This window comes from Canis lupus, chromosome 3 (assembly GCF_011100685.1).
Source record: "Canis lupus familiaris isolate Mischka breed German Shepherd chromosome 3, alternate assembly UU_Cfam_GSD_1.0, whole genome shotgun sequence".
NCBI classification, from domain to species: Eukaryota; Metazoa; Chordata; class Mammalia; order Carnivora; family Canidae; genus Canis; species Canis lupus.
In genome coordinates this window covers 39,358,123-39,374,211 of record NC_049224.1, presented here as the reverse complement: position 1 = coordinate 39,374,211, position 16,089 = coordinate 39,358,123, and the positions used below count along the sequence as shown (strand labels likewise).

Genomic DNA, 16,089 nt, shown 5'->3' with positions numbered 1-16,089 from the left:
ATTTTACTAGCACAGCTCAGTTTCTGGAAGTATTTGTTTGCCAGTATGTCTGAATCTAAATATTTGAATGGTAGTTTGTAAAATTACGGTTATGCTCCTTCCTCACTCGTAGATATAGGAAAGCTTTGAGGTTCCATATAGCTTGTGTCCCTTAGCACCTTGCAGTTAGGTACTGTGGCGGAATCCCAGCAAGGTGGCCAACAGCTCTCTCGTTGGTTCATCTTAACAGCTGTGCCCTGCGTTTCTGCCCGCACTCTCTCCTTCACAGCTCTCTGAGTGGTCACTGTTTCCCCTGACCCATGTGATCGCTGGCCCTGGGCCTGGCTCCTCTCCTGCATCCTGCTTGCATCATCTTTCCTTTTCCCTCTGCCCTTAGACATGTGCACTCAACTAGTCCATTGTTAGAGCACCTTGTTCTGTCCCTGCTACCTCCTCAAACTGTGTCTCTTTGCCTTCCATCAGACTCCCCTCCACCCCCCCAAGAGGGCCTACTGTCTTTACCTCCAAATGCTGCTTGTCTTATTTGCCCTTTCAAAAAAAGGATGGTCTATTGTACCCTAAAAATATACTACAATTTATCAATTATCCTGTTGTCTTTTTGCTACTACAGATATTTCTCTATTATTTACGTAGGAGTCAAATTCTAGGACAAGTCTTTAACCAGATGAGCTGTAGAGTCTTAGTGGCAGATTGAGCTTATTACCTCATGTTAGGAATTTCTTTCCACACTGTGCAGATAAAGTTTTAATTCTTGCCAATCCTTAAGTGCCCTTTTATTTCTTTTTCTTACCTTTTTGCTCTGGCAAGGACTTTGAGTAAAATGTTGAGTGGAAATGATGGGAGCAGACATCTTTGCTTCCCCATCTTAGGGAGAAAAGATTTATTATTTCACCCATACCACGTTAGCTATAGGTTTTTCTCATAGCTACTCTATTATGTTTTGGATGTTCCCTTATTACCTTCCAGTTTGCTGAAAGCACCTGGTCACATGCATTAAGATGATCATGACATTTTTCTTCTTTATTCTGTTAATATGAAGTATATTGCTGTGTTCACAGAAATTTGGGTTCTTTTTTTTTTTTTTTTTTAATACAGTATCCTTGTCTGGTTTGCTATCATTGTTGTGCTAGTTTCATAAAAAAGAGCCTAGGACATGTTCCCTCTTTCTCTTTTTTTCTGAAAGACTTTGTTTTAGCATTGATGTTATTTTTTCATGAATAAGTTGCTAGAATTCAGTTGATACTACTTGATACTGCCACCAGTGGTACATGGAAATTCTTGTCCCGCATCTTTGCCAACTCTTGACATTACCAAACCGAAGTGTTGCCAATCGAATGGGTGTGAAATGGTATTTGAGGCATTTGGGATTACAAGTAGTGGGGTTGAGTACCTTGTATGGTAAACTGAGCATTCCGGCCTTCACTTCCATTGTTGCCTCTGTGGAGCTTTGCCCATCTTCCATTTGGTAAAATTTTTTCCTTTGGGTGTATAGGGGTTCTTCAGAGGTTTCAGATCCTAATCCTGTGCAGTTAAATAGTTGTAAATAGCTTCTCCCAATCTGTGGCTTTCCTTTTGGTTTTAGTTAGGTGGTGGTGTTTTGTTCGTTTTTAACATAGTGGTATTGTCATTCTGTTTATAATTTGTTACAGATGTTGGAGAGAGGATACCGAGACACTAGTCTCGGGAGGCCTAGACTCTTAGCAGCCTGACCCTGACTCCAAGGCAGCAGGATACGCTAGAGCACTACATGTGTCCATGCCCCTCCTGATCTGTCAGTATCACAGACAGTCACCAGGGCTCAAGAGCCACCTTCTGACAGTGTGGACCCTGATCTGGGCCGTGACTCCAGCACTGGGACAAATTATTATGGGAGAGATCTCAGAGGGGCTGTTGAAACCTCTGAAGAGGTTTTAAAAATGCTTATATATGTTTATTCTTTCAGGTAATTCAATATCACTGGACTTTCAGAATTCTTTAGTGTCCAAACCAGACCCACCTCCATCACAGAATAAGCCAGCAACTTTCAGACCACCAAACCGAGAAGATACTGTTCAGTCTACTTTCTATCCACAGAAAAGTTTCCCAGATAAAGCTCCAGTTAATGGAGCTGAACAGACTCAGAAAACGGTCACTCCAGCATATAATCGATTCACACCAAAACCATACACAAGTTCTGCCCGGCCATTTGAACGCAAGTTTGAAAGTCCTAAATTCAACCACAATCTCCTGCCAAGTGAAACAGCACATAAACCTGACTTGTCTTCAAAAGCCCCTGCTTCTCCCAAGACTCTTGCAAAAGCACATAGTGCAGCACAGCCTCCTGAGTTTGACAGTGGAGTTGAAACTTTCTCCATCCATGCAGATAAACCTAAATATCAAATGAACAATCTCAGCACAGTGCCTAAAGCTATTCCTGTGAGGTAAGATATTTTGCCTGTTTCTTAGCCTTGTGATTTGTCTAATGTGAGTGTGGCATAGTTTATGTGATTTGGGACTTAAAATGAACATTTTAACTTCAACTTTAAGCTGAACAGTGTTGTCCAAAACGTTGTTGTGATGAATGTCGTTATGTACTCACAAGGGGTACAAGATAATAAAATAATAAAACTCACAACCAAGTGTGGTCAGTAGGTGTTGTCATTATCCATATTTTACTAGGAAATGAGGTTGAGTGACACTGCAGTTTGAGCAGAGTCCCACAGCTAGGATGAGAGGAGCTTACATTCCACATCTGACCTCAGAGCCCAGACTCTTAACCAACCAACCATAGCTTCCCATAACCTCTAACCTTGGGCTGGTGAGATACGCTTGGAGAATATCTGAAAATCATCATAAGCATCTGTGTTCCTTGTCCACTCTGTTCAACAGTGACGTTAGAAATAAAAAGGTAACAACCTCAAAATGGTTGTTAAAAAATCAGTAGCTCTTTTTAAGTTTTAATGAGTAAGCTATCTGAGCAAATGAGACAAAGCGAGCTTCCCTGGATCTAAACCCATATGCTCGTTTCCCTCTTGTCCTGATGTGGTGACTAACCAGACCCATTCTGGCCACACAGAAGCTCATCTCAGCCTCAGCTTCCCAAATCCACTTATATTGTCAAGCCACCTGTTGAAACAGCAGGGCCAGGAGGGCCACCTGCAGTCAGCTTCCCAAGAGCAAGAATGGTCCTGAAAACGTACTGCCTCCTTGTGAATCTTTCCAGTAGCGGAGGCCGGGAAACCTGTTCTCTCTCACACACAGCAACATTGTCCGTGGTGCTCTGGTCGTGTGGGAATGAAGCTACAGCTTCCCTTCACATACTTTGGCATTCCAGCTTTCTGCTCACCTTTAGGTTGGGACTCAAAATTTCACTCCAAGAAGTCTTGATAGCCTACATTATTGAAGCAGTCATTGGGACTACATCCCCTTGGCCTTTGGTATTCTCTGTGTACTAAGTGAATATACTGTGTTTTTCATGGGTGCTTGACGTGTACCCAGACCAAAGTATTACCTCATTGTGCTGTAGAAGCCATTGATAGCAGGGGCTGTTTGATACTCAGGGAGTGCTGAGAAAAGGCCATAAGTATGCAGGCTCAAAATCCTAGGGAGGTGGGGACTCTAATTAATACTTATCAGGTCTTAGATGCTTTCAGTTCTAAGATGCACCGTTGTCTTATGTATCCCTAAGAAGGAAAAAAAAAAAAGTGCTACCAATTAAACCATGACTGCTAGTTTTAAAACACAAAGTTCATGGATGTTAAGAGGTGTTTCTTAAAACCAATGAACTATAGTAGTTGGGCGAGCAAAGTAGTCAGGCTTTGTACATCCTGGTTGCAGAAATCAGTAATGAAGGGAAATTGATTACTTATCTTCAGAAATGAAATTGATTTCTCCAGGAAGAATATGACTTATTATTTTCTTGAGTAAAATGGGTCACTGAAAACTTCTTGATGATACAGAGAAATCAACTAAAATGAAACCAACTGTTAGAATTGTAGTGGAGATGCCTGTGTATCATTGAGGTTTACTCATCGGTTGTTTCTGACCTCTCAGCCCGTCAGCTGTGGAAGAAGATGAAGATGAGGATGGCCATACTGTGGTGGCCACAGCCCGAGGCGTCTTTAACAACAATGGTGGGGTGTTGAGTTCCATAGAAACTGGCGTCAGTATCATCATCCCCCAAGGAGCCATTCCGGAGGGAGTCGAACAGGAAATCTACTTCAAGGTCTGCCGAGACAACAGCATCCTCCCCCCTTTAGATAAGGAGAAAGGTGAGTGTGCTTATTTTTCTGTGTAGTTACACTAACTAGAGTTGCCCTCTGTGCTCTTCAAAGCTTGTATGTAGCACTCAGTTGAGAAGATAATCTGGACCCCTTTGCTACTTTGCAACCCCAGCATGTTCCTCCCACTGGGGAAGGGAGGTGCCCTGCAGTAAGGCGAGGGGAGAGGTGAGCACACTGGACTTGTCCACACAGTGGACGTTACTTTTGATGCGAAAGTGACTGTGATGATAGGTGATAGGCCTTCAGGCCTTCCTCCACCTATCTGCTGGGTGGTCTTAGCTGACCTCACCAAGTCTGTCTTTGTGTGCTTCACCCCTTGCCTCTCTGGAGATGGGTCTGGGTAACACCCAGTCAGAAACCCTTTGCTCCCTGCTTGTCTCGTGAGTGTAAAAAGAAGCATCCTGGGGCAGGTGCTCATCACCCAATCCTAGCACTGGTAAGGGCTCAACAGAGTAAGTAAAGAATCCCTATCAGATATTACCATGCCTGTTTCTGAACTTCCGAAGGAATCTAGGAAAGCTGTTATTTTTCATAATTTTTCTGTATCCATCAGGACAATGTGATGAACTGTGTGTCAACTTCTTTTGAAATCTTGTAGCAGTTGCTTTACTTCCTTACATACATCATTTTAGCTCAGTTTCTTACATTTTGTGGAACACGAACATAACATAGGTCCCTTAAACCACATCTGCAGCAAATACAACATTTAAAACATCAGATAAAAGTAACATTTATAGGAAGTACATTTGAATATATTTTACAAAAACTCCATAATCGAATGCAGTTACCACCAGCTACCTGTGGCTATTTTTGTTTATATCCTTTGTTGAAAATTTTATTGAAAACAAAGGATACAAAATAGAATACTATTTCACCAAAAACTTAAAAAGGAGAAGTGATAGACATAAACGGTTTTGAAATGAACTTCTAATGGGCTAACATTATCCTTTGTTGTGATGGTAAGGAAATTACAGATTATTTTAAAAATCATAGAAATGACTATAACATTACTAGGGTGAGGCAAAGTTCCTGTTTATGTTAGAAATATGCATATTCTCTACTTTGTCATAAATTTGATTCCCAGATTAATTTTTCTGCAAGAAGTTTTCATGTAATATTTTTTTCTAATTTTTCCCTTCAAGGTTTTACTTAAATTCAAGTTAACTAAGTATTAGTTACAGGAGTAGATTTTAGTGACTCATCATTCACATACAAACCCAATGCTCATCACAACCTAAGTGTCCTCTTTTATCCCCAACACCCATCTAGCGCACCACTTCCCTTCCAGAAACTCTCAGTTTGTTCTCTGTACTTCTGTTTTGCCTCCCTCTCTGTTTTTGTCTTATTTTCCTTCCCTTCCCCGATGTTCATCCATTTTGTTTCTTAAATTATCTGTGATTATTTTTAGTTGGAATGTGCTAGAAGTGCAAAATACACCCTGATTTCAGAGATTTACTATATTGATTATATGTTGAAATAAATATATTTTTGATATATTGGGTTACATGAATATTAAGTTTATTTCACCTGTTTTTTATTTCAGTGTGGCTACTAGAAAATTTTAAATTTTAAAATTTAAGATCCCATGTGTCTTCATTGTATTTTTATTGGTCACTGGAGCTGTAGAGAATTAACTGCATTTGGCTTTAAAGCATATCATAAGAACATGGGGGTGTGAGGAGAACTGTGGTCTGGAAGGAAGAGGCCATCTAACCTGTCACTCCCACTCCCTCTCCAACTGCAGGTGAGACACTGCTGAGCCCCTTAGTGATGTGTGGGCCCCATGGCCTCAAGTTCCTGAAGCCCGTGGAGCTGCGCTTGCCACACTGTGCGTCCATGACTCCTGACGGTTGGTCTTTTGCTCTAAAATCATCCGACTCCTCGTCGGGTATGCTGTCTTCACTCTGTCCTTTGGGGGCTTTGGGTACTGTCATTGATTAATCCCTGGGCTGTTGGAGCTACCCATGCTGTTTGTGAGCAAATCTCTACCTCTGTTCCTGTGGCCTTGTAGGCATCACCAGTGCTTTAAAATTTCCTTGTGGTGCATGCATAAATGAATATGGAAAGGCTCAGAAGTTTCTGCCTTCTAAACATTGATGATTTGGCTAAAGGTTAACTGTTTCTTGAAGTTTACGAAAATTATTTGTTCTGTCAAAATTATTAAGATGCAGTGAGAGAATTGTTACTGCCCTGTATATATAGGCATTTTCATCTTATTAAAATGATTTGATTCCTTTATTACATAATTTTTATTTTTGGTTACCATTCTTTAATTTCTCAACCTACAAAGTATAATACACCAGAGAAACTTGAAATACAAAAAATACCTCCACTGTGATCATACTTGGCCATGGTTTCCCAGTGTAAAACTCTTAAGTATCTTCTATTATACACACTACTTTTAAATGGCTTTTTGCTCTTAAGGTCATAGCTTCAAAGCTTCCATTGCATTTTCACATTTCTCACTTCCTTGGGTGACTACATCAGTTACCAGTTGAAACATTCTATATTTATGGTATAGATCACTGTAATTGAACCTCCTATAGAAAAATAAGAATTTAAAGTTTTGCTTTTGAATTTTAGTACACCAGGTAAGTATTATTGCAGTTTGAATATGAAATAGAGCTTTCAGGTATAGAGATAATAGGAACATGCTCTATTAGTACCCAAGATTAGAAATTATATATAAATCTATATTTCCTGATACCTATAAGTAGAGCTAATAAATTAATTCTATTTATATTTATTTATTTATTTATTTAAAGATTTTATTTATTCATGAGACAGAGAGAGAGAGAGGCAGAGACACAGGCAGAGGGAGAAACAAGCCCCATGCAAGGAGCCCGACATGGGACTCTATCCTGGGACTCCAGGATCATGCCCTGAGCTGAAGGAGGCGCTAAACCTCTGAGCCACCCGGCTGCCCATAAATTAATTTTAATACAATAGATAGTAGAGCTATTTCCTCAGGGACTCCACTGAGAAGCATTTTATTAGCCTAGTTTGAATTAATGAATTAATATTAATGAAGCTGCATTTTAAGCATATATTCTGAAAGATTGCAACATGAGCTCTGATTATTTTCTAAACCAATATAAGAATCTTTAAATATTTTTCCCCAGATATTATATGAAGCATAAGTGATTTCTCTGTTTGTTATTCCCATATTTTAAGCTACAGAACATACATTATTTTGTTAGATTGAAACAACTTTTTCCTGTGTTAAATTTGAGTACATTCACCTAGAACAGAAATATGTTTGTGTGATCTTCTGTGGCTTTAGAATGCTTTGCTACTATAAATTTCTTTTCAGAAAGTCAAGGGTAGATTTTTGATAATGACTGACTTAATCCCAACAAAAGTTAGTATACTAGAAAGAAACTCGAGCCAGAAGTTAAGATTTTTTAATTTACTTTCAAGAGTTGAAGCTCTGCTTCATTGCCTAAACAAACTGTTGTTATCTGCAGTATGGCATAAGCCCAAATAAGTTTGTGAAGTGATTTAGCCTCTGTTTAATTACTATGTTTTAAACTGCTGTGCCTGTCGTGAGTCAGACACCATCAGGTGATGTACAGCTCAGTGTGGGCAGGGTCTCTCAACCTTAGCACTTGTTGACATTATGGCCAGATGATAATGCTTTGTTGTCGGAACTGTCTTGTGCATTGTAGAACTTTTAGCAGCAGCATCCCTGGCCTCTACTCGCTAGGTGTCAGTTGTGACAGGTAAAACCTTCCCCAGACATTGTCCCATGGGGGTGCAGAACAACTCTTGGTTAAGAACTGTTGCTGGAAGGAAGGCAAAAGTCAGTAACTTTTGTATACTTACCTTGGATGCCATAGAGACATCTGCCTTGACACTTGGTGTCCACTACCCCGGGCTTCTTAATTCTAGCTATTGATCTCAAATCACCAAGAGCTTATTAAATTCAGATACTCAAGCCCTGCTTCAGATTTAACAGTTGATGGGTTTTCAGAGCTCCATGAATGATTTTGTTGTACAGCCAAGATATCAGGGTTGAGAAGTTCTTGGTCCAGACGTAAAGTGATTTGGGGGGAGGTAAAGGGGAAGGAAGGGTCTTTAGGAACCAGATTCTGTAGAACTTTCAGGCGTTCATTTGTTAGTCTATAGTTGAGTGTGAAAAATAGGTTCTCGTACTCAGTTAATTCTTGTCCCAACTTTCAAAAGTGCTGTTAATAATTATGTGGACCTAGGCACCAGAACTACGTCAGGCATGTATGGTCACCCCAACTTCTGTTCATTGTTTGAAAAGGCATAAACTTGAAAACACAATAAAAGAGAAATCTGAAGCTGCTTTGAATCCTTAGATTCCAGTGGGTCTTCATTGAAATACAGCACTTAGCATTTTGATCCAAGTGCATATGCTGAAGAGATAGGAGAAAATTGTATCTGAGGATATATATTCATGTTTGCCCCATGATTACACAGTATCACAGCTAGCGATTTTACCAACTGCAAATGACAAGCACTTCTTTTTATCTCCTAGGTGATCCTAAAACCTGGCAAAACAAGTGTCTTCCTGGAGATCCAAATTACCTTGTTGGAGCAAACTGTGTTTCTGTCCTGATTGACCACTTTTAATTCTTAAAATATAGGAACTTGATTAAATAATGTGAAACTGGGTTAAACTTACTAAATCTAAATGGAAGCACTCTATCAAGTATTATACTTTCCTTAGAATTGATACTGCAGTTCTTAGTATTAAGCATTTTGTCTGAACAGATGAAGATTAGTGAGCATGCCCCTGCACCGTGGTCAGAAAACATGCTGCAGACTGCGTGTTTGTGATGGAAAAACCGTCAGTATTGGCTGGAGGGTCAGAGATGGTTTGCTTTGTAATGATTTTTGTACTTTTTTACAGTCACTGCTTACTTCACTGATTTCCGTTAAAATACCAGCCAGTAAATGGGGTGCATTTGAGTTTTATTCTTTCCAAAGTACACTGTTTCAAACTTGATTATGGCCCTGGCTTGGCATACACATTTTATTTTATTATGCATGAGGTAATATGCACACATTTAAAAAATATACCTGGAGCATATAAACCAGTGTAGTAGATTTAACAGAAATGTACAGCAAGGGGAATTTGTAGCTTTGGGGGGGTGGGGGGGATGGTAGGGAAGTCAAGTGAAGACAATTACTTATTGTATATGGAAACACATTTTTTTAGGGAAGGACACCAAAGCATGTGAGACTGGTTCTGTGGCCTCTTTGGATCTATAAATTAACCATATCACCACAGACATACTAACCAGCAGGAATGCCTTACCCTCATATTTTTAATTCTTAGATCATTCTCTCTGTGTATTACTAAGTTTATATGGCTTTTGTGCACATCTAGTTACTGTATCATGAAAAAGATTGAGTAAATTGTGGATTTGGTGGTTTCAGAAATGTATAATCACCCAGAGAAAATAATGGTGTGATTTGGGGATTCCCCACCCACCACCCCCACCAAGGGGCAGTGGTGGTTTTTCTGTTCTTTTGGCTATGCATTTGAAAATTTTGACATTTTAAGGATGCTTGTACATAATGCGTGCATACCACTTTTGTTCTTGGTTTGTAAATTAACTTTTATAAACTTTACCTTTTTTATACATAAACAAAACCGAGTTTCTTAAGGCTACCTTTGTATTTCTCTCCTGTACCTCTTGAGCCTTGAACTTTGACCTCTGCAGCAATAAAGCAGCATTTCTATGACACATACAAGGTCATTTTTTAAAGAAAAAGAATGCACAGAGTTGTTACATTTTTAAGTGCTGCATTTAAAAGATACAGTTACTCAGAATTCTCTAGTTTGATTAAATTCTTGCAAAGTATCCTGACTGTAATTTGTGATACCATGCTGTGCCCTAAAGTGTATTTTTTTACTAATAGACAATTTATTATGGCACATCAGCACGATTTCTGTTTAGATAATACACCACTACATTCTGTTAATCAATCATTAGGTGTGACTGAATTTCTTTTGCAGTTATTAAAAAATCTCAAATTTCTAAATCTGCGGAATAAAACTTTTTAAAATAAATTGCTGGTTTAGTCTCTTTGCCCATTGTTTCTAATTTTGTGCAGCTTTATTATATTACCCTGTTTAAAATCCCGCACATTGGCCCTCATCACCTGTTTACCCTGTCACCTCAGGCCTGGTGGGGCACCTGCCACAGCCGATGCACTGTGATGGACGAGCAGTGCTGGTCCCTGAGACCTTGAGGCAGAGCGAGAGTCAAAGGAGGCTGACTGCAGAATCCTGGGCAGTGTTCCCACTGCATTTGTAAATATACATACAGTTAGTATGCATTTGTGTTCCTTACAAACAGTTCATATGTAGTTTGTATCCTGCTTTTTCCCAAAAACATAGCATGGGCATTTTCCTATGTTGTTATATTTAGGAGTAGAAAATGATTTTTAATGGCTATAAATATTCCACCATGATTGCCATACTTATTTAACCACCGTTGTATTGACATTTACGTTGTTGCTAAATCTACATTTATGTAGATTTTTACTACATTTATGTAGATTTAGCCTATTTGCTTCATCTTTTTTTATCATGGTTAAAATGTATGTACAGTAAAAGTATCCATTTTAGTGAATAATTTTCCAGATTTTGACAGACATACAGTTTTAAAACCATTACTATTTTTTTTAAGATTGTATTTATCTGAGAGTATGAGCCAGGGTGGGAGGAGGGGCAGAGGGAGAGGGAAAGGCAGACTCCCCACTGCTGAGCAGGGAGCCCAGAACCTCGGGATCACAATCTAAGCCAAAGGCAGACACTTAACCGACTGAGCCAACCAGGCGCCCTCCCTGTTACCATTTATTAACAGTAGTCATCAGTTTCATCATCTCCCAAAGTTCATGCTCTCCCCTGCCCCCCCGCCTACTATCCCTGTAGTTTGTCCTCCTCAAGGGTGTCCTGTCCATAGGATCCTGCGGTATGCAGCCTTGAGTGTGGCTTCTTTGACTCAGCATGAAGCATTTGAGATGCACTTAGGAAGTTGCAAGTATGAGTGGTTCTTTCTTACTGTGGACCAGGTTCCACCATGTGAATGCACCTACCTCTGTTTATCCAGCCCCAGGCGCAGGTTTGGAGATGATGAATAAAGTACATAAAAATGCTACAAATGTATTGCAGGTATAAACTGAACTTTGTAAGAAACTGCCACCCTGCCTGCCAGCATGCCATCCTGTCCTGCATCCTGCCACCTGTCTCAGAGCACCCAGTGGCCCCAGGCCCTCACCAGCAGTTGCTGTTTGTGATAGTTTTATTTTAGCCTTTCTAACGGGCTGTCTCTGGGTGGGTTTGATTTGCATCTCCCTATTGTATTGGCTCATGATATTGAGTGTCTTTTCATTTATCTGCCATGCATTCTTTGCTGCAGTATCTGTTCAGATCTTTTCTCATTTTTGCAAATTGCATTGTTTACTGTTTCAGGAGTTCTTCATATCATCTGAATGCAGGTTCATTATCAGATGTGTGATTTGTGAATACTTTCTCTCAGAGGTCTCTTCGTTTTCTTAATAGTGTCTTTTGAAGTGCATAAGTTATTAATTTTGACAGAGTCCAGCTCATTCATTTTTTATAGATCGTGCTTTTCGTGTCCTGTCTGATAAATCTTTACCTAAACCAAAGCAGAAAGATTTGTTTCAAAAGTGTTATAGCTTTAGGTTTTATATTTATGTCTCTGATCTATTTTGAGTTCATTTTATACTAGTGTGAGATATTTGTTGCGTTCCACTTAGTCTATTTATCTTATTGGTAGGTGGCCCATAATGTTACCTTAGCTCTTTAGGTACACTAGTCTGTCGTGTTTTAAATGTGTGCTTATCCTGAACGCAGACCCATATACACAGAGCCTCAACTAGACTCCAGGTTTCCGTATGTATCAGTGGAAGGAACATACCTCTGCAGGTCTGTTGGTTGTACTGACCTGCCTGGCTTTTACTGCATGAATGCCAGGCAAGGTTTATATACCTGGTGCTTTTTAATGTTTATAGGAATAAGGGCATTTTGTTCCCTCAGACCATCTTCCTGTAGCACTGAGCATGGTACACTGAAGTGACTCACAGTCACGTTCTGGTTCAGAAGGGTTTTTTTTTACCCTTTGCCATATGACTTTCTCATACTAGGAAACCTTGTGAATGTCCCCTAGTGGTACTTGAGTCCGTTCTTCCTCCTCCTTGACTTCGCACGTTTTCACTTGGTGCAGCACACACCAGGCATCACGCCACTGGAGATCCGGGTGAAGGAACACAGTTCTGCACGCAGTGGCTCTCCAGCCTAGATGGGGATGCACTTGACCAGGAAGGGATGTGGCAGCAGACCCAGACAAACTGGGAGCAAGTTGTTTGCCTTTGGCCTTGACTGGCAGTTTGAAAATAGCTGGCCAGCTAGGAAGCTGGCACCTGTTTTTGCAGAAATGACTGGGCACGGAGGTGTCCCAAGCTGGGTCATTGAAGAGGACTCCTCAGGCTCCATAGTCGAGTTACCCCGGATAGAGCGCTGGGAAACCACTGTCTTGTGCAGAGTAGCAGAACCATGTTGTCACGTCAGTAAATCCGGTCTTGGTAAAAGCACAGTTAACAGCATCTCTAACTCCTCATTGTGCTTTCCTTTCAAACCACTGGACAGTGAAGAGACAGTTACCCAAGGTGTAGAAAATCTAGGGTTTTCAGAATTCTCAAAGAAGGTGTATAAACTTGTTCCCGTCCTATCTTGTAGGAAATCGTGGCTCTGCAAACAGCACCTGCCAGAGCTTATTTCCTCCAGGTCACAACGAGCACTCAGGTCAGCTGGAAGGTGGCACAGAAGGTTCTCACGGAGAGATGTGCAGCTGGCAGGAGCCCTCTGTCTCCCTCCCCCTTCGCAGGGTAGGCTGTTTCCAGTTGTCTGAGAAACCACATACTTATGAAGACTCAAAATTAATTCTGTTAACACAGTGTGTTCCCTACTGGCAGGATGCATGGCAGGGAGTGTGTAAACCAGCTGTCATTTGGGGCACCTGACAAGTGCCACTGAGAGAATGCAGAAGAGCCCTGCATCAAGTTGCCCTGCCCTGTGCTATGTGTGGGAAAACCACACATGGAGGCAGAGGCTTGGATGCTGGTGTATTTGTGCTAGCTTGAGGTCACAATTACATTTTTTAAGATTTTATTTGAGAGAAAACACAAGGTGGGGGTGGGGGGAGCAGACTTCCCGCCCAGCAGGGAGTCTGATACAGGGCCTGATCCTAGGACCCCAACGTCATGACCTGAGCTGAAGGCAGATACTGAACAGACTGAGCCACCCAGGCGCCCCTCAGTCTTTTTTTTTTTTTTTTGAGAAAAATAAAATTTTGTCCACAGATTTATTTTTTTTTACTAGAACCTGAGATATAAGGAAAATGTGAAAACAGACATGGAACCAATTTGCTAATGTCTAAATGTTGGGGAGAAAAGCATAGTATTCACACTTAAAATCCTTCAGTGCTTGGCAACTGGCTAGTGGCAGAAATGAGCCTCAAATCAGAGGGGAGAGAGTTTGGTCGAGCCCAGGTGTCAGGGCTTCTTGGAGGGTACTTTCAGGACATGGGGTTTCCCAGAACGTCTGTAAGGAGTCCCTTCCATGTTGTGTAAGGTGAGGGGAAGTCCAGTCCACTGGAAGGCAAAGCTTGAGGCCTAAAGGGCCTGGGCCTTGGTGTCCACTGGGAAGAACTGGAGTCATGATGGAGAGCTATAGGGTTTCAGAAGTCCTTGAAGCCAAGCAACTTAAGGCAAAATTGGCTTTCTTAGTAAACTTGGTTTTGAGTGTAATGCAACTGTCCCAGGTTTTCATTGAGTTCCTCTCAGATCTGGAGAGAAGGGTGGAGGTGCACGTGGAGGCTCCCCAATGGGACTAGTGTACCATGGAGCGGGGCCTCCTACCTGTGCTTTCATGTCTCTTCTCTGAGGGGACAAGTTTTTCTTTTTCCCTTCAGTTCTGAATATTCAAGTAAACAGGCTGAAGTGTTCTATCAGGCCTTGGGCTCCTGCCCGCCCCACTCAACTGTTGCAAGTGTTAACATCCCCCATTTGTGACAGCATATCATAACATAGGGAAGCATCTGGGTAGGCACGCGTGATCCGGTCCTACCCCTCACACACCACGGATGTCTGAGCCTTCCTCCCCTGGCTCGTGCCGACACTGTGGGGACACAGGGCGGTACTGAGGGCAAATTGAAACCAGCAAGGTCAGACCAGCCTTCCTCCCAAGCCAGCCTCAAGCTCCAGAAACAGCACCCCTTTAAGAGTTTTTAGGAATGTCTCTCACAAGAAGCAAGAGCAGAAGTTCAAGGCCATGACCTACAGAGTCAGAAGTTGACAGCAACGATGGAGATGTTTTCCTGCCCTGGGGCGAACAGGGTTAATGAGAGGATATGCCCATTATCTTGAAAATTGCCAGAAACTGAGCCACCCACTTGCCTGCAGGAACCACCCCCCCATCTCCCTACCCACCATTGCGCTTAGCTCCTCTTTCAGGTGCACTCTTGTTTATTATGCACAGATTTCTTCTAAATCATTTTGATTGGAGTTTAGAGGAAGTACAAACTGCAATGTGTTTCAGGAGAGAACACTCAGATCCCCAGGAACATTCGAGCTAGCATCAGTAAGTGTGGGTGATAGTTGTGGAAGGTTCCAGCTCTGCCTTGTTCTTCACCTTGAAAGAAATTACCCAGGGTTAGCAGTTCGCGGTGTGGTGGAGAATGCCAATCTCCCAGAGCCCTGGCGCCCAGCCAGACACCATCCTCCTCTCTTGGTCTCAGTCACCTTTGCCACCCTGACTGTGCCATGTGCCCAGCCCAGCGGGGAGAAAGCCTCCTGCAGTGCCCTCCTTTTCCTGACCACACTCCCCGCCTGGGACAGAGCAGTAACTGCGGCCTAGTGAGACTGCTTGCTGCAGGGGCAAGTCTGTCCTGATGCAAATTTCCCCAAATGGGAGTCTTCGTGCAGGTCCCGCTCTGGGGAACAGCCTGGAACGCCACCGAGGATCAGCACAGCACAGGAAGGCATGTATGGCACGTGCCCTGTCATCGAGAAATGGCAACAAACTAGTCACCACTCATCCCAGGAAAACCTACCTGCCAGTCCCACCCCACACTCTGGCCTTATCAAGGGCAGGTTGGAAATGCCAGCACCCGTTTCCTGGTGACCCTTGGCCACACTGATACTGTAACTTGAGGAATCAGTGGCTCGCCCAGCCTAAGCCACTCCTGCCTGGCTGCAGAGGGAAAGGACACCCAGGAGCCTGGCTTCTACATATTTGCAGTGAGTTGGGCCACAGGAATTATGGAAGGATCTGGAGCATCCAAGTGCAAAGGCGACTCTTAAGTTACGTTCCAGCTGCACCTCAATATCTGGGGGAGAGTTATGCGGGACCAGCCAGCCTTGGTGAGACTGACCACGTGTTGAATTCAGGTGCTGCTGGGACCACAGAGCATAGGAGGTGTTAATTGGGGTGGCTGTGATGGATGGGAGCATCTGGACCCTCTGCCACGTGGAGAGGACAGCATGAAAGATCTGCATGTGCTCAGCCTTTGCACAAAGAACTTAGAGCCTAAATGGTTTTTACTTTCAAGAGCGAGAAGTGGCTTACAAGTTACCAGAGCCAGAATGAGCGTGTAGGGTTGTTGTCAGGTTGCAGACGGGCAGTCCCACTTCCCATGGGCCTTCGCTCTGATGTGAACAACTGGGATCCGCGGGAATGTTCTTTCCTCCTGCCAGGACATCTATGTCCCTGGATCTGTGACTGGATCATGGGCTGAAGGCCAGGCTAGTTGTTTGTGGAATGACT

General features: G+C 42.3%; 1 protein-coding gene across 1 annotated transcript in view; it reads left to right on the top strand.

Annotated features, from left to right (window-relative positions):
- TJP1 (tight junction protein 1) overlaps positions 1 to 10,308 on the top strand; it is a 110,262-nt gene extending 99,954 nt beyond the window's left edge. The window contains 4 exon segments of the mRNA NM_001003140.1: positions 1,943 to 2,420; positions 4,033 to 4,250; positions 6,007 to 6,150; positions 8,767 to 10,308. Coding sequence (NP_001003140.1) covers positions 1,943 to 2,420; positions 4,033 to 4,250; positions 6,007 to 6,150; positions 8,767 to 8,861 — 935 coding nt within the window. The 3' untranslated portion in view covers positions 8,862 to 10,308.
- The last annotated feature ends 5,781 nt before the right edge of the window (positions 10,309 to 16,089 follow it).